This window comes from Schistocerca cancellata, chromosome 1 (genome assembly GCF_023864275.1).
Source record: "Schistocerca cancellata isolate TAMUIC-IGC-003103 chromosome 1, iqSchCanc2.1, whole genome shotgun sequence".
Taxonomy (NCBI): Eukaryota; Metazoa; Arthropoda; class Insecta; order Orthoptera; family Acrididae; genus Schistocerca; species Schistocerca cancellata.
The window spans coordinates 791,921,376-791,939,547 of record NC_064626.1 but is presented as its reverse complement, the minus strand read 5'-3'; the positions used below and the strand labels follow the sequence as shown (position 1 = coordinate 791,939,547).

Genomic DNA, 18,172 nt, shown 5'->3' with positions numbered 1-18,172 from the left:
TGTGGGTCCTCAGTTGTCTTGGACAGTCTGAGTGCACCCTGTTCCAGCCGTCCATGTAAGAAAAATCCCAGGGAACTGAATCTGGGTCCTCCAAATGGAAGTATGACGCGCTGACCCCAGATATGGAGGCAGACATTGCTGGTTTTAGACCAAATTAATTTCATTTTATTGTAGTTATTGTTTATAATATTTTGCTTCGCTACAAATAACTTTATGATTGCAACACTAATGGAATGCAGCATGGTGCCACCCCACTAACAAATGATTTGTGATAGAGATTCAAGAGGAGAGCTCTTGATGAAATAGCAATAAATAAATCTGCATTTATGCTTAGCAAGAGACTTTATAGTGTATGTCGGAGGGTACTTAGTGCAGCATGCCGTTGACAAGCCGCCGTGTAAGCTCGAATCTTTCTACTGACCCCTTCATGGCGTTTGTGTGAGATATAATTAGATGTACGCTCTCAAAATTGTAACAGTAAACCACACCGTGTTGCGTAACACCTCTCTTGTACCGTCTGCCAATTGCGGTAGCCGAACATCTTGATGCTTTCGTGCTTAAGAAACGAATATGAGACGAAACGCACTGCTCTTCTTCGGGTCCTCTCTATTTCCTTTTCAGTCTGATCTCGTAGGAGAACCAGATTGCCGAGTAACAATCAAGTATCGGTTGAACGTGGGTTGTGTAGCTACTGCCTTCGTGCGTGGACTGCACTTTCTGATGACTCTTCCAATGAATCTGTTTGGGAACTGCACTACCTAAGAGCAGTTTTACGTTACCGTTCTACTTTAAATCGCTGCGTACGCATAATCCCAGGTATTTAATGGATGCGAAAGCTTCCAGTAACTGCCCGGTAATCGTGTAGTTATTCCATAACGGGTCTTTCCGGCTGTTTACAGGCAGTACGCTACATTTGTTTACGCTGTCACCTGCCAATCGCTAACCTAAGAGTCGATTCACTATAGGTCGTGCTGCATTTGCTGCAATTTTTTAGCATTACGTATGTCATACAACAGCATCATTATAAAAACCGGGTGATCAAAAAGTCAGTATAAATTTGGAAACTTAATAAACCACGGAATAATGTAGATAGAGAGGTAAAAATTGACACACATGCTTGAAATGACATGGGGCTTTATTAGGGAAACAAACGAAGTATTGCTAGACGCGTGAAAGATCTCTTGCGCGCGTCGTTAGGTGGTGATCGTGTGTTCAGCCGCCACTTTCGTCATGCTTGGCCTCCCAAGTCCCCAGACGTCAGTCCGTGCGGTTATTGGCTTTGGGGTTACCTGAAGTCGCAAGTGTATCGTGATCGACCGACATCTCTAGGGATGCTGAAAGACAACATCCGACGCCAATGCCTCACCATAACTCCGGACATGCTTTGCAGTGCTGTTCACAACATTATTCCTCGACTACAGCTATTGTTGAGGAATGATGGTGGACATATTGAGCATTTCCTGTAAAGAACATCATCTTTGCTTTGTCTCACTTTGTTATGCTAATTATCGCTGTTCTGATCAGATGAAGCGCCATCTGTCGGACATTTTTTGAACGTTTGTATTCTTTTGGTTCTAATGAAATCCCATGTCATTCCAAGCATGTGTGTCAATTTGTACCCCTCTATCTACATTATTCCGTGATTTATTCAGTTTTCAAATTTATACTGACTTTTTGATGACACGGTAGATACCTGGGCAACTCTGGGTAACCAGCTAGTAAACAGACAGAACGGTTTTGAGAGCAGCGTACGTACGGGGAAGAGGAAGGCGAGGTGCTCCCAGTCGCCGAGGTGGCTGCCGAAGACCTGCGTGAGGGCGTGCGGGCAGAGCGGGACGGGCAGCGGCAGCGGCAGGCCCCCGGCGGCGCACAGCCGCTTGCCCTGGCTCCACGGGAAGAACAGCCACACCGACACCTGCAGCTGCGCAGCCGCGCGCCCGCACCTGCGGCCCACCGCGTACACCGGCACCGGCTGGCGCCACGGCTCCGTGCCCGACGTCAGCTCACTCGCATCTGTCCCGACCACACACGTACCTCTACAGCACACGGCTCTTCCACAACATTTACGCACACATCTCAAAAATACAAGCAGCAGCCATGCAGAAAGCTTGCTCGCCTCTAATGGACACTAGAGATGGGCAAAACTGTTCTGTTCAGAGATCGGATCAGAACTGTTCACTCCCTGAAATGAATTAGCTCTTTTTCATGACTCACCACTCATTTACAATAGAAAATAAATGGAAGGCACATTGCCCTTTAAACTTGGTTTATTCCAGTACTATACCTGTATTTTGATCTTATTTGATCCTATTTTGAAGTAACACAGATAATGAGTAAGAATTTTGTATTGTTTATTGAAATTTCCACGATATGACAAAGTTTTTGATTATTGATTTATTTTGCACTATCGTGGTTTTTTGGGTGATCGGAAAATGTTGTAACTTGAGATTTACATTAACAATATATTTGGCTATAATGTATTAAAATTTCATTAACCTCATACAAATACATCACAAGCCATAAATTTTTAAAGTGAACGTTTCCTTCCGAAGACGCCTAAAATCGCAAAATTCGTACCAGAATAAGAAAAAAAAAATATAAATTTGACTGTAAAACGAAAGTGCTGCATATAGCCTTACGCAGAATAAAACAAGGAAAATATTGGTGTATCACATTTTGCGATACGTTTATCGGTTCGCTCATAATTAAAGCGTAAATTCGAGTGTCCATAATAAAAATCCTATAGAAAGAGGAGTCGTCAGGAACCTAATCTGATCATTTTAAACAAATAAAAATAAAATAAAAACAAATGATGTATACATAACATAATAATGTAATATACATAGTGGTATTACTACGAAGAACAATATCCAGTAGAGATGAACTCCGATGCAGAAGCACTGAGTCGAGCAGGTCGAGCCGCGAGCTGTATTACTGCGTGAGCTAAGACCGCAGAGACCAGAGTGACACCTGAGTTGCTTTGCTCAACGCTCTGGCTAGAGTCGAGAACAGTGGGGTGAGCGTTCAGCGGGCGAATTCCGAGGGTGGGGGGAGCGGTGAACTCACCTGCTCCGAGACAAATCGTCCGTTCCCTTGCGAGCAGGTTGTTGCAAGTAGTTCCTATGTTATCCGCTAGGTGGCTCTCTGTCCTGTTGCTCGCATCAACTGCCCAGAGGGCAGGACGTGCGACTGAAACGATCGCTGACAGAGTGCGATGCAAAGTTAAGCTGCGCCAGACACTGCACGTGGCAGATGACGCACAGAGATGGCACGGCATATGTGAAACACAAAATCCAATGGGGCACTGCACAATGCAGGCAGCCAAGGTAGAAGCAGGGCAGAGGCCGGCGCTGGCTGTGTTGTGTGGCGTGCACTGTGCTGTGACCAGCAGAGGCGCTGCTGATATGCTCTGTCTCTCTCTCTCTCTCTCTCTCTCTCTCTCTGCCGTGGGAAACGTTTGGAGCTACCGTTCTTTTTTTCTGAATCACTGATTGTTCACTCCTTGGAAAGATTCAACTCTATGAATCAGTTCAAGAGCAGATCCCCATCTCTAATGGACACGGCACAGGAAAACTCCTTGGCAGGTTAAGGCTGTTTGCCGGACCAGGACTCGAAACAAGAACCTCACTTTTCGGCTTACTGACTGAACCATTTAGACACGACTCACGACCTAATATCACAGTGGCAATATTTCCCTTTCGTTTCTTCCAAACTTCAAATAAACTCTCCTTGGATAAAAACTTCCTGGCAGATTAAAACTGTGTGCCCGACCGAGACTCGAACTCGGGACCCTTGCCTTTCGGGGGCAAGTGCTCTACCATCTGAGCTACCCAAGCACGACTCACACCCGGTACTCACTGCCTTACTTCTGCCAGTATCTCGTCTCCTACCTTCCAAACTTTACAGAAGCTCTGCAGCGAGTCTCGGTCGGCCACACAGGTTTAATCTGCCAGGAAGTTTCATATCAGCGCACACTGCGCTGGAGAGTGAAAATCTCATTCTGGAAACATCCCCCAGGCTGTGGCTAAGCCATGTCTCCGCCGTATCCTTTCTTTCAGGAGTGCTAGTTCTGCAAGGTTCGCAGAAGAGCTTCTGTAAAGTTTGGAAGGTAGGAGACGAGATACTGGCAGAAGTAACGCTGTGAGTACCGGGCGTGAGTCGTGCTTGGGTAGCTCAGATGGTAGAGCACTTGCCCGCGAAAGGCAAAGGTCCCGAGTTCGAGTCTCGGTCGGGCACACAGTTTGAATCTGCCAGGAAGTTTCATATCAGCGCACACTCCGCTGCAGAGTGAAAATCTCATTCTGGAAACATCTCCTTGGATATGTTGCTGAACTAGTACTCGTGGAAGAAAGGATATTTCGCAAAAATGGCTTAGTTATAGCCTAGAGAATCAATCCATGCTCTGCCGGCCGCGGTGGCCGTACGGTTCTAGCCGCTTCAGTCCGGAACCCCGCCACTGCTACGGTCAGAGGTTCGAATCCTGCCTCGGGCATGGATGTGTGTGATGTGCTTAGGTTAGTTAGGTTTAAGTAGTTCTAAGTTCTAGGGGACTGATGACCTCAGATGTTAAGTCCCATAGTGCTCAGAGCCAATCCATGCTCTGTTATGAAAACTTCTGGCACATTAAATGAATGCAGGACCGGAACTCGATACCCGGACCTATGTGAAGTCTGCAAGGTAGCAGAGAGGTACTGGCGGAAGTGTACCCGTCAAGGGGGGCCGTAAGTAATGCCTGGATAGCTCAGTTAGTAAGAGCAGTGACTGGTAGGAAGTAAGTAAGGAAGGAAGGAAGGAAGATTAGACAGGGTGTATACGGGGACAAGGAAAAAAAATTCCCGGATTATTCCCGGATTTCTCCCGGAATCCCGTTTAAAAAATTCGCTTTTTCCCGGGCGAAAATACAGTTTTTCTGTGCTAAGTGACAGTAGGTTTTCCATAGATTTTCCCTCGGAACTGTAAAACTTATCAATTCTTTGAATGGTTAACGTTTTATACAATCGCATAAAACTTCCCGGAAAAAAAAAGAAAAGACGGGCAGAGAAGTTTTGGAGAGACTTTTAATTTTAAAAAAAGGAGAGAAGTGTTGGAAAGATCTTTGATTTGCAGCAACATATACGTTCCATATTTTCGTATTACGAAAGTATAAATTCGAATTGCACCAAACACAGCGCGTTAGTTTGCGGAGCGTTGAAACCGAGGTTGCGATGTCCTTTTGTAAGCGAGTCATATCTCAAGCCACGAGATCTCGTTAGCCGATGGCAGCAGCTATTCAGAGCATAGGACACGTGTTACAGTCAGCCAATAGCAAGATCACTGGTTACATAGCGCGAACACGCAATAGGAAAAGTTAACGGTTTAAATTGATGTACACAGTACCGTATATCTACAAGAAAAGCTAAGCTTTCACATATAATATTAGTCTCTAAGATTAACACGCTACAACAGAAGCTAAGCTTTCACATGTAATATTGATCTTTTTTGCGTGTGTTATATTTTAAGATACATCACACAAATGTTCCAGTAAATTTAAAATTATGACATAAATGTCTCGGCTCGAAATTCTTGTAAGTGGCTGGTCCTCAAACTGTTCAGTTTCGAACGCTCTGTGATTTAGATATCCATCCCACTTTCTCACACGTAACATAATTCATCTTGCGTAAAAAGAAATTTACTTTGAAAGTAACACTTCTCTAACCACCGTTCGCAATACTATCCGAAGAAATAGGTTCGATTTACGTTTCCAGAGAGCGCCAGAAAACAGGCATTATTGTGCGTGTGCAACTGCAGTGGTGTAGGAAGCCAGTATGTTCGTTTGTATAAAGCACAAAAAGAGCTTACATTACACCATAAAAGAAACAGGGCATCAGAGGGTACTCCAAAGAGCATCGGAATTTCGTAAACCATACTAAAATGCATAATTCGGCTTGAAGTGCAAATTGGCTTTTTCCAGATTCACAATGAAGTAGGTCCCGTCTGATATTAAGCTTTTCAGTGTGGTTTTTGGGATGTAAATTTTCTTGGAGTACCAGTACTCTACGATCTCATTTTTGGTTCTTTATTACGGCATAATGCCATATATGGCAGAAGATGATAACGTGCACTTGAAATTCAGCGAAAAGTTGGAACTAGCCAATAATGTAGAATGAAACACTTCGTTTCAAATAAAATGATTGCCTCAGCGGAAAGATTAATAAAGCTAAATTTCTTTAGCAAACTTGCAAAAATAACTTCACTGTTCTGCAAGGCGATTAATGATTGACTGCTACTAACTTGGAAATAAAATCAAATCAGAAAACTGAAATTAATAATATATTTCTGCCCTCCGTAATTATGTGAATGTATTTTAATTCACTTGATAGCTCCCGGCTACAGAAATCCGTTTTGTTTTCATTTGACTTGGGAGCTGTACACGAAGAGAAGCAGCGAAATCACTTAACGTAAACACGTGTCACGTGGAGGTTAACCCCCTCCCCACTACAACTCTGCGCAAGCGTGAATCTGACAGCTAGGGCGCGCGAGAAAAATTTTGCTCGTTTGCATCTGGCTGCTTGCTGCTGCTACCGATACAGATAACAGCCAAACTTCAAGTAGCGGGAGAAGGTACTGCTTATACGCGAGTCAAATGCGCATGCGCAACAGACCGCTGGCAATTGGTCAAACGAACCTAATGTGAACAGTTGCGACGTCATGCTCATAGCATGCAGTTTATTGTTACGAAGAATTACAGGCTGCGCCCTACGGCCTTTGACATATTTTTGTTATTTGCAAACGCTTGTGCGTGCACGGTTTTTTGTTGTTGTAAATTGCACATTTCATTTGTCACTAAAGTTTTATTTTTTTCCCCTCTCGTTTATATTTTATTGCTGCAGTATCATTCTCCAGCAGCAGGATACAATAACAGTCTTTGCTAGAGAATCAATTCGCAAGCCAAAATTAAAATAATTTAACTGAAAGGTAAAAGAATGAAAAATTCCCGGAATTCCGAAAAATTCCCGGGTTTTTCCCGGTTTTCTCCCGGATGAAAAAATTCCCGGGTTTTTCCCGGATTTACCGGTTGTCCCGGGTCGTATACACCCTGTTAGAGTATAACGTACCGTCCACAGTGCGGTCATTAGAGACGGAGCAGAAGCTCGGATTAGGAAAGGATGGACAAGGAAATCGGTGGTGCCCTTGTCAGGGCAACCATCACATTTGCCTCGAGTGATTTAGGGAAAGTACGGAAAATCTAAATCCGAATGGTCGGATAACGATTTGAACCGTAGTCCTTCCGAAAGCCAGTCCAGCGAAAGAGCCGTAACTCACGATTGGAAACGTCCCGAGTTTGAGTCCTGGTCTGGCATAAACATTTAATATGTCATTAAGTAAGCTGAAACTACACAACACGGTAAAGCTAAAATAACTCCTACATGTTGATGATCTGATTTTTTCAGAGAAGACGATTTATAAAAGGGAATTTGCGAATTAAATGAAATATGTCAGAATATAGCTTGAAAATACCAGGTAGTAAACCTAAGTTAATGGCGTTTTGTGGAAAACATTCAACTACGATAGGGCATAGTAATAATGAAATGAAAAAAAAAACAATTGAGAAAGTAAAATATTTCAAGTATCTTCAATATAAAATATTGTATGAACACGAAGAAGGCATGCAGATTAATTTGAAAAGACTTCGAAGTATCTGTAGAACAATTCATACAACTTCAAAGCACAAAAAAAGGAAGGCAATGCGACTCAAATTTTATAAAACAGTTGCACTGCCAACGGTTTATATGGAAGGGAATGGTCGGTACTGAATGAACGACAAGAAAAACAAATCTAGCACAAGGAATAGAAATGAGATTTTATAGAATGGTGAAGGAATGTAAGAGAATAGCTGAAGTACCAAATGCAGATATTCTGAAGAAGTTGAAAATTCTGAGTGTGAGACAAAAATGGTTGATAACAAACAGAAATGGAATGAACATCATCAAGGAATGTATCCAGAGAGATTATTACATTAGATAAAGAACTTCAAACCAAAACGGGGAAGAGATCCTGGGAGACGGAGAAAAATATGGGTACCGTAATAGGCCATAGTTGACCTAATACGGAAAGCGCATACGAAGAAGAAGATTAAGTTTCAAAACAGCACCCAGTCCGCTGCTGAACGAAAGAGGCATGCTAAGGCATGGTACGCCTTAGAACTTGCCCCAACGCTTCGACAAAGTTCCACAGTATTATTCTGGCCGTCGTCTGGCACCGCTCGCCTCATTGGATCGCCGACCATTGCATCCGCGTAACACTCAGCACATTTCTCCACCAGTTAGTCGTCAAGCAACTGAAATGCTTCATTTCATGATAGTGAATTAACTTTTTTTTCTAGAAATCATGCCTCGTGAGCGAAAGTGATGCGAAAAACTGGGGCAGTCCGAAAGCAACCAAACAAAATAGACTAGGAAAAATTTCATCACCTACGTGACGAACTAAAGAATGTTAGCATATTTTTTTAGTTTCAGGGAAGAAATATTTCAGTACATCCCTTACAGCTCTTGGACATACGAGTGCGAAATGATACCATCTGACTAATATCTGTCTTTAAGAATGAAGCAAGCAAGGCACATAGCTGTAAAATATTTCAACCCGAACATACTTTTGTCAACGAGAATTATGGTATCAGTGCAGCGTATTCTATTAGAGAGAAATATATGGCATTGTTTTACAAAAATGAAATGTAAGAAAGAGACCATAAATTCCATTGGAGTAGCTTGAGAGTGTTAGCTTGAAAAATTATGTTACATATACATTAAATACCTGATTTCTGGATCTCTGTCTTCCCTTGATTTCATTCAGCTTGCATTTGTCCCGTGTTTCCCGGCCTTTTCCACGAATACGTCCGTCTCTTGTAATTCTTCAATAGTGTATTGGGCAATACAAGCCGAAATCTATTGTAGAGCTCAGTTAATCTTTCTGTTCTCTCATTCCAACTACCGATGCCACATATTTACTTATCTCTCTCTTCTGTTTGTCCCCCTACTAAAGCATTTCAATCCCCTTTGATTATTAGATTTTCATCTTTCTTTACATACTGAATTATTCAAATTTCCTCTTATATTCTCCCTGTCTCTTTATCTTCTGCTTGTGACGTGAATTTTTGTTGTTGGCGTCGATTTGGTGTTGTTTCTGATAAGAATAATTTCACCGATGAACCGTCCATAGTAGCTCACTCTCCGCCCTACTTTCCTGTTCATAACGAATTCGACTCCTGTCGTACTATTTTCCGCTGTTGATATTACACTGCATTCATATCACCAGGAGCCGTTATTCTGATTCCATATCCGTTCACTGACGCCAACTATATCTAGATTGAGCCTCCTCATATTCTTTTCCGAGTTTCTAGTTTCTCTACAATACTCAAGCTTCTCCCATTCCAAGCTCCGACTAGTATAATGTTACCCCATGGTCACCTCCCCCTTGGCACACTCCTTCCGGAGGTCCGAATGGGTGATTTAAGTCCGAATGATTTGGTGGAGCTCTCCACGCCAACGTATGTTCTGTAAATGTCTTTATCCGTACATAGCTACTGCAACCTACATTCATTTATAATTTGCTTACTATAGCCAAGCCTTCATCTCCATCCACTATTTTTTACTCTCCCCCCCCCACCCCCCCCTCCAATGGCACTTCTCTCCATTACCAAATCAACACCATTTCACAAGGCGTTCGGATGTGTCTTGTCAATCAGCGCTTTGTTTTAGTCATTAGGATTTTTCTTCCCTTATTCGATTTCGTAACTCTCAGCAGGTCCTTGATTAATCCTCTCATCCTCAGAATTTTCCTGTAGCACCACATAACACCACATTTCAGACTCTTCTATTCTTTTTGCTTGTCTGTACTGTTTATCGTCCTTGGTTTCCTTCCGTACGAGGCAACAACAGAGCAATAAAAAGATGTAGCCATTTATGTCACATATTTTGATAGTCGCAAACTCACTCATGAAAACATACAGGGTACCTCGAGAAATCAACAAATTTGGCAAGAAGAAAGGCTTCTTAGCACGAGCAAAGGTAAAAAATCCGAAAATTGTGAATCTGTAATTATATCACACGAAAAAATATTTTTTTGTCATTTGTTATTTGTCTGTCTGTTAAGCCTCCCTTTTCTCAGGAACGGGTAGACGTATCAAGTTGAAATTTGTGTCACGTGCTCAGGTCTACAATCTCTTCATGGTGTAATAAATACAAAAGTCAACGTAACCAGAAGATACGGCCATTTATATCACATATTTTGATTGTTGGAGACTCACTTATTAAAACCTGTAAGGCACTTCCCGCTGTGTACTTTCATGAAATTTGAAAAGAAGCAGATATCACAGCACAAGTAAAGGCAAAAAATAAGAAAATTGTTAAGTTTTAATCACATCTTTTTAATTTGTTGTTCGACTTAAGACTTGACATTAAAACACTCTCGAAAGTCATCGAATCCCTAGGACCGATATCTTACCAGTTTAAATTTCAGTAACAGTAAAAAACCTTGGAATCCTCGATTTCCGGAACAAGTGGACTGCCTACACGCATAACTAAGTTTCTACGGAACCCTCAGTGCGCGGGTCCTACTCGCACCTGGCCAATTTTTTTACTAATACTACTGCCACTACTACTACCTGTTATTTTGTTACGTAAATATCGTCTACTACCTAAAGTATCTTACTTAGTAATCTATTTCCCTCAAGAACATCTGAGTTAAATCGACTACATTCCGTTGCCCTTGTTTCAGTCTTCTTGATGACGATCTTGTAAATCTCCGAGGCCTGCCGTCCCTCGCAGAATTACAACATCATCAGCAAGCCTCAAAGTTTGTGTTTACTCTTCGTGAAACTTCATTTCTCACTTCCTCCTTGAATGCCTTTATTGCTTACTCAATATGCAGACTTAATAATACGCTGATAGCCCACGACCCTGTCTCACTCCCGTCTCAACTACCGCCTTCGTTTCATATCCTTCGACTTTTAAAACGGCAGTACTTTTATAACTGCAATCTGGTTTTTGTACAAGTCATAGATAACCTTCCGCTCTCCGAATTTCGCCCCTAATAATTTCAGATTTTCAAAAGTATATTCGAGTCATTATTGTCAAACACTTCTTTCGTTTTGCTTCTTTTTCCTTTTTGATAGCATTCCTTCAGGCAACCTTTTAAGATAATTTTTAGGGTCAGTGTTGCTTTTTGTGTTCCTACAATTCTTTCTGCAGTCAGCCGCGAATGTTGGTTCTCTAAATCTTCTCGATTGTTTTTCGCGGAAACATCGTCGTCCTCCTTCCAGGGATTCCATCCTCCTAATATTCGTGTGTCGATCGAACATTCGGTATCAAATTTAGCTGCACGCCTCTGAATTGCTGCGACATCTTCCTTTAATCGAATCTGGTGAGGATCCCAAGCACTCGAGGAGTACTCAGTAATGGGTTGCGCTAGTGTTCTATAAGCGGCCTCCTTCATAGATGAGCTACACATTTCTACAATTATCCCAATAAACCGAAGTCGAGCATTCGGCTGCCCTACTTGCCGACCTTGCGTATTCGTTCCATCTCATAACGCGTTGCAACGTTCCGCTTAGATATTTAATGGATGTGACTGTGTCTCAAGCATCACACTTCTAATGCTGTATTTATAGGATACAGATTATTTTTCCTATTCATCGGCATTAAGTTAGGAGGTGCGTCTGAAAAATTCGGCGAATGTTCTCAGAAAATAAAGGAAACGAGAGTTAAAAAAAAAAAAAAACATTACTGATCTTTAAAGTAACCACCATGAGCTACAACTCGCTTCTGACATCGGTTTTAAATAACTTCGTAACTGTCAGCAAACGCTTCTTATGGAATCGCTCGAAGCAGCGTGGCCTCATGTGGTCTTGGATATCCTGAACGTCTGAGAATATTCGTGAACAACAATGATTACACTGTGTTTGCTTATCTTGTGCCCTTCTTCTCTCATGCTCAAAGACAGCCATCGATCATCCGCAGTCATCCATCGCACCAGTGTCATTGCAAAATGGAGGGTAAAATGGAACAACCCGTTAATATGAAGTTTTGTTTCAAATTGGGGAAAACGGTGACGGAGAATCATGGAATGTTGCTGCAAGTGTGTGTTGCTGAAGCAGTGAGTAAAAAGAGTGTGCCTGTGTGGTTTAAACTCTTTAAAGTGGGAAAGGAGGACGTCGAGAACGAACCGCGTTCGGGTAAACAATCCTAGACAACATTGAAAAAGGGCGACGGATGCTTGCGGATGATCGGCCGCTGTCATTGTGAGTGAGAGCAGAGGAGCTGAAGGTAAGTAAAGACAGTGCGAGCACTATTCTTCACCTACATTCGTAGACGGTGCGAACATCCAACAACGCGTGACCGCAGTTTCCAATAGCTTTACAACAGATTTCAGAAGCGTGTTGTAGCTAATGAGGGTTACTTTGAAGAGCAATGAAGGGATTTTGTTTGTAGCTCTTGTCGCCTTCATTTTCTGAGACCGTTCACTGAACTTTTCAGACACGCTTTGTATATTTTTCTACACCTATAGCAAGCAGGCGTTTACAGGGTAACGCAGTGACTTTGTCAGGCACAAAACACACGTAGCAAGGCCACAGCACCTGTCCAGACCAGCCCTCACCACAAAATAAGAGAGGACAGTAAGATTTGAACTCCTAATAAAATTACGAGTAAACAGATAGTTATCTCAGACCAATAGATTAATTAGCAATTCATCAAACTTAATTACTGAATTAATGCTACTAAATTACTTTTCACAAGTCCATAGCCACTACCAACATATTGTCTTTATAGAGGACCATCAATTGTAGAGGTAGGACAAATTTAACATTCCCCGTTTTATTAATATGGAAGACGCCCAATATGGCGAAATCTAGCTTGGTTTTATGGCTATATTTCGAATTATCGTTGAAGCCACGCGATGGCGAAAACACTGACAGTTCCCACGCGTTCTGACAATTGGCGCTAGTTCAGGTCACCCACCTTGAGGGCCGCAACTCAGCCACCCCAGGCGACAAAGAGCAGTGAAGGGATTTTCTTTGTAGCTCTTGTCCCCTTCATTTCCTGAGACCGTTCATCGAACTTTCCAGACGTGCCACCTGTCACCCTTGTTAGGTTGGCTACAACGATCTTTCCGTGTACCACGGAGGTGCACTGTAGCTCATCGCCCGGGTCTTTAAATAACCTGGGGAGCAGCTCTCCGGCCCATTCCGTTACAGTTTTTAGAGACGACAACATGACGAGGTTTAGTGTACGGCAGTTATCGGCATTTAGTCACTAGTGCTTCCCATTACCTTGAGGACAGCCTAGGTTAGTCATCGGCGAACCACTCGTGATGTTTTTAGTTACTAATTACATTACAATGCTTGCGCTATATTTGTGCCGCAAAATACTGGCGCCGCCTATGGACGTGTAGCATGGGAAGCTGCTTTGGCCGATCTCTGTTAGTGTTAGCGTAAGCGTGACGCATGGTTAGTTTCTTCTGTTACAGTGATACCCGTTATTCCATTTCTGTGCCCTCTCTGTGAACTGGTCTTTATTCTGAAGACGGATTTTTGTGTCAACTCGTGTACTTTCAGCTATGAGTAATAATTTATGGAAAATTATGATAGGGCTACCTCTCATTTATGCGTTCATTTTTTAATATATAGTTCTCCTGATTATCTCGAATGTCACTGTCTATAGCTTCCCTACTGCCCCTTACGCAGATCATTTCCTTACTAGGCGACGAAAGACGTGCTGTAAAAAACGAAGTCCAATGCCTGACATAGAAGATCCGTAGGTGAGTGATCTGCTAGTTGCTCCTTTGCTAATCTGCAAAAAACTTCCGGGCTGAATTGCCGTGGTCCATATACCTATAAAACTTCTTCTCCTTCCTGACGTTTCGTTGCCACCTGCGGGCAACATCTTCTGAGGTGAGTCGGCGACTGGCTGCTAGGCGCTGGTGGTCCCACTTATATAGAGCGCTTAGATGGCGCCACCACTCGTCACGTGCTTTCGACTTTAAAACTATCTCTGGCTAGTGCCATCTCTCTCGATTACGGGTAATCGATTGTCACTTCGTTGGTACAAAGTCGACCACCATATCTTGTCTAGTTTTAATCCTTCTTCTTTTCTATTAAAATTATTTCCGCGCTTGTAATTCTCTATAGCTTCTCTATACATGCGAGTATAATAATGTGAGGTCCTAGCTATCACGTTTGTCTCACTAAATTTTATTTCGTGGTCACCGTCTTTGAAAACGTGTTCCGCTACAGCTGATTTCTCAATCTGTCCCAATCTACAGCTCCTTTTGTCAGGAAGGAGAAGAAGTTTTATATATGGACCACGGCAATTCAGCCCCGAAGTTTTAATTAATGAAGACGCCGGCCGTGAAAGCTTACATGCTATGACTGCTACAGTTACTTTCACCAACACCCAAAGGCTACAATCATATCACATAAAAATTATCCCTAAGTTATCTTCTATCGTCCTAAGTCACTCCAGTCCACCAGTCTCCAACCAGCTACCTTCAAGAACTGACACAGCAAGTATTCCAGGCATGCAAGAAGTTCCTTAAATCCTTAAATTTCCTTTCAAGCCACAACCAATGCAAGAGTGTATTTGTGCTTGTGGAGTCACAGCTCATGGTAATGTTGATGATGGCAATCAATTCTGAATGCGGAGAGACTTAATTTTTTAATACCCGTTATGTGATGAATGTCTCCGCAAAGTATGATACATATCGAACTGGTGCGCAACGGCGCAGCACTTTCCACTTCCCCCAGACTTACTGAGGAGAGAATCCCTGGGCAGCAGGTAGAAGCCCCTGGAAGCGGCGCCGTGCGGCAGCTGGTCCTCCGGCAGCGCCCCCAGCGTGGGGTGCCAGGCGCGCACCCTGCCCAGGAACGCCTCTGCAGACGACGGCAAGAAGCGCTCCTGCTGTGACAGCCGCACAACCGGAGACCACCGCTGCGCCAGCCGGACAGCTATGCACACAACAACTTATTAGCACCTCGGCCACAAACCGGCAAGAAACAGCATTTCATTTCCATGATTTACTTACGAGATACAGTGGATGGACAAAAATCTGCAAAAACCAAAAACACGTTATCATGCCTAATAGGGCGTAAGTAGTGAGTGGACCCGTTGAGCGCAGTCGCAGATAGTTTAGTGATGTTCTTCATCTTCTTACAAAATCTTACTTTCTTAAAAACTATTATTTTCTTATAAACTCTTATTTTCTTACAAACTTTTCTTATAAACTGTTAGGCAGCACACACTACCCATTTACTTACTAAACGAATGCAAGCCGCAAAAAGTAAAAATTTTTAAAAATTTTCAGTAAAAATTCTATGCTGCCAATCATATGTCAAATTCCTTTTACCATACACTACTACATACATAAGTGTATCTTTCAGAATTTTATAATTAAAATTTGCACACAACTTCATTGTAGTTTTCTCTTTAGCTAACACATTCATTCTTCTAGACATATTTATAACATAGAATAATTTTCAATAAAGCGGAATGTATTCACATTAACATCACCATTCAATTGTGTAGTTCTCTTAAAATCTAAGAAAGCATCATAAGCTTTTAAATAATTATTTGGCGGATCTAGATTCCACATTTCTTGAGGAAAAATATCGTTTCTTACATTTTAATACAGATATTCTGTAATTTAACATGATCGAATAAAGAAGAGTCAGATAGGTACGAAAAACAATTCAGTTTACTTTCAACAACCAAGTTTCAACTACTTTTGAAAACAATTCTGTAGCACAAATAATTCAATGCAATTCTGTAGTGTAGATAATTTAATCATAATTCAATGCAATTCTGTAGCCCAGATGATTTAAAAATAGTTGAATGCAATTCTGTAGCGCAGATAATTTAATGATAATTCAATAGTTGAATGGTGATGTTAATGTGAATCCATTCTGCTTTATTGAAAATTATCCTATGTTATGAATATGTCTAGAAGAATGAATCTGTTAGCTACACAGAAAACTACAATGAAGTTTTGTGCAACTTTTAATGATAAAATTCCGAAAGATACACTTATGTATGCAGTAGTGTATGGTAAAAGGAATTTGACGTATGATTCGCAGCATAGAATTTAAATTGAAAATTTTTGCTTTTTGCGGCTTGCATTCGTTTAATAAGTAAATGGCTAGTGTGTGCAGCCTAGCAGTTTATAAGAAAAGTTTGTAAGAAAATAAGAGTTTATAAGAAAATAATACTTTGTAAGAAAGTAAGATTTTGTAAGAAGATGAAGAACATCACTAAATTTTTGCGACTGCGCTCAACGGGCACACTAACTACTGGCGTAGGAAGCTCTTTATAATTCAAAGCAACTCCCAGTCGTCTCTGAATGGATAAATACAGGTCCTGTACGGTTTTCGAAGGAATCATATGACATTCTTCCTGCAAATCAGTGCACGTTCATGTAATGATGATAGAGGTGGATAGTGATCACCGACTATTCACTCCAAACTAGACCACGAAGGCTCAATAATATTGAGATCTAGTGAACGTCTGGGCCAAAAGAAATGCGAAAATTCATCCTCATGGTCACGAAACCAGTCCTGGACGGTATGAGCTGTGTGAACACGGACCCTGTCGTCTTCTAACACAGCATGACGTTTGGGAAACAAACGTCGCTCCGAGGGATGGACCTGTTTAGCCAAAATGGTAACACAATCTTTGGCAGTAACGAGACTTTTTCAGAGTATCCATAGGATCCATGGAATATTACGACATAGCTGCACAAATCTATTGACTCTCGGGACGTAAACTCGACCAGAAAGTGGAAACATTGTGAAATTAGACTCATCCGAATAAACGACTGTCTTCCATTGGCCCATAGCGCCAAGTTTTCCCATTTTAATTGACCCCGGAGTTCCCAGCTTATGGTCCTCCCTTCGTGAAGTTTTGGTACTGACAGGACTCGCGACTGCGACATTCACTTCTGCACGACTTCTTCAGCTGTCGTCCTCTTAGGTTTCGTCAGAATAATCTTCAATGACCGTCTTTCACGATCGCTTAACATGCACTTAGCGTTGTGACAGCGGAAGATGTTTTTCCGCTTTCCCTGTATGCGGAATAAATCTTCGATACGGTGCCTCTTGAAACACCAAACACTTCGGCTTCCTAGGTTATGGAAGCACCTACCATAGGAGCATAAACAGTTTGGCCATTTTCAAATTCACTTGGCTCCGACCCAGTGCACTCACAACTATACGGAACGCTGTTCTGACCAGGACTGCCACTTCCAACGTATTGAGGACATTGCACAGGTGCCGACCGTGCAACCTGCTGGCTTGTCTAGCATCTGCATTTATGTTGTTCGAAAATGCATTTCTCGCGGTCTTTCCATATTTTTGTCCAATTTCAATACCTATAAACATTATCTCGAAATTCTTCATAAGAGGAGGGATCACATGTCTTCCGAGCTTCCAAAAATTTGCTGTGAGAGTGGTGTTTACGTAGGATGAAATAAAACCATGCCAATAGCTTGTGACGAGTTATAGAAGGCGCCTTCAGGAATTTACCGATTATAAGACCCCACGTCTAGAAATTTTACCCAAAGGCGCTACAAAATATCGAAGTTAAAGGCATTAAAGTCTGTCGGTAGTCTAGCCTTTCGGCTGCAAATGTATGCTATGAGATTCCCAGGGGCACAGAGATTTTTCTTCATTGGAATTACACTGATGAGTCAGAACATTATGATCACTGCTCACCACTAGATAGAATGTCACATGTGTAAGTGCGGTGACGTGACGTGGTGATGAAAATATGCAGGAACATTCCTCACACGTAGAGGAAGGGAACATTTAATATGGACAGAAACGCTTTAATTCCATGTTAGAGTTTGGTTTATACAACTCTTCACTGCATTAATAATCTAGTGCGAAATGTAGCATCCGTGAACAGCACATTTGCACTAAAGTGAGGGTTGACACTTTGTTGAATGAAACATTCGCAGAGGTGTACCCCTGAAGAAAAATCAGCCGTTCTCAGAGCCTGCACACGCTGTGCTTGGTACAGCTACAGCGGTTCTCATGTAGCACTCTCCTTACAGTCATGTGCTAAACATTACTTGTAGCAGCTAATCTTCTTACGCTATCAATGCCTGCCGCTGTGGCCGAGCGGTTCTAGTCGCTTCATGCCGGAAACAC

The 18,172-nt window shown here is 42.2% G+C and overlaps 1 protein-coding gene across 1 annotated transcript in view; it reads right to left on the bottom strand.

Moving 5' to 3' along the window:
* LOC126103914 (uncharacterized) overlaps positions 1 to 18,172 on the bottom strand; it is a 90,577-nt gene that overhangs the window by 34,413 nt on the left and 37,992 nt on the right. Inside the window, exons 2-3 of the mRNA XM_049912334.1 lie at positions 14,783 to 14,977; positions 1,757 to 2,013 (exon numbers count right to left, since the gene is read on the bottom strand). Of these exons, the coding sequence (XP_049768291.1) occupies positions 1,757 to 2,013; positions 14,783 to 14,977 (452 nt within the window). The remainder of the gene's footprint in view (positions 1 to 1,756; positions 2,014 to 14,782; positions 14,978 to 18,172) is intronic.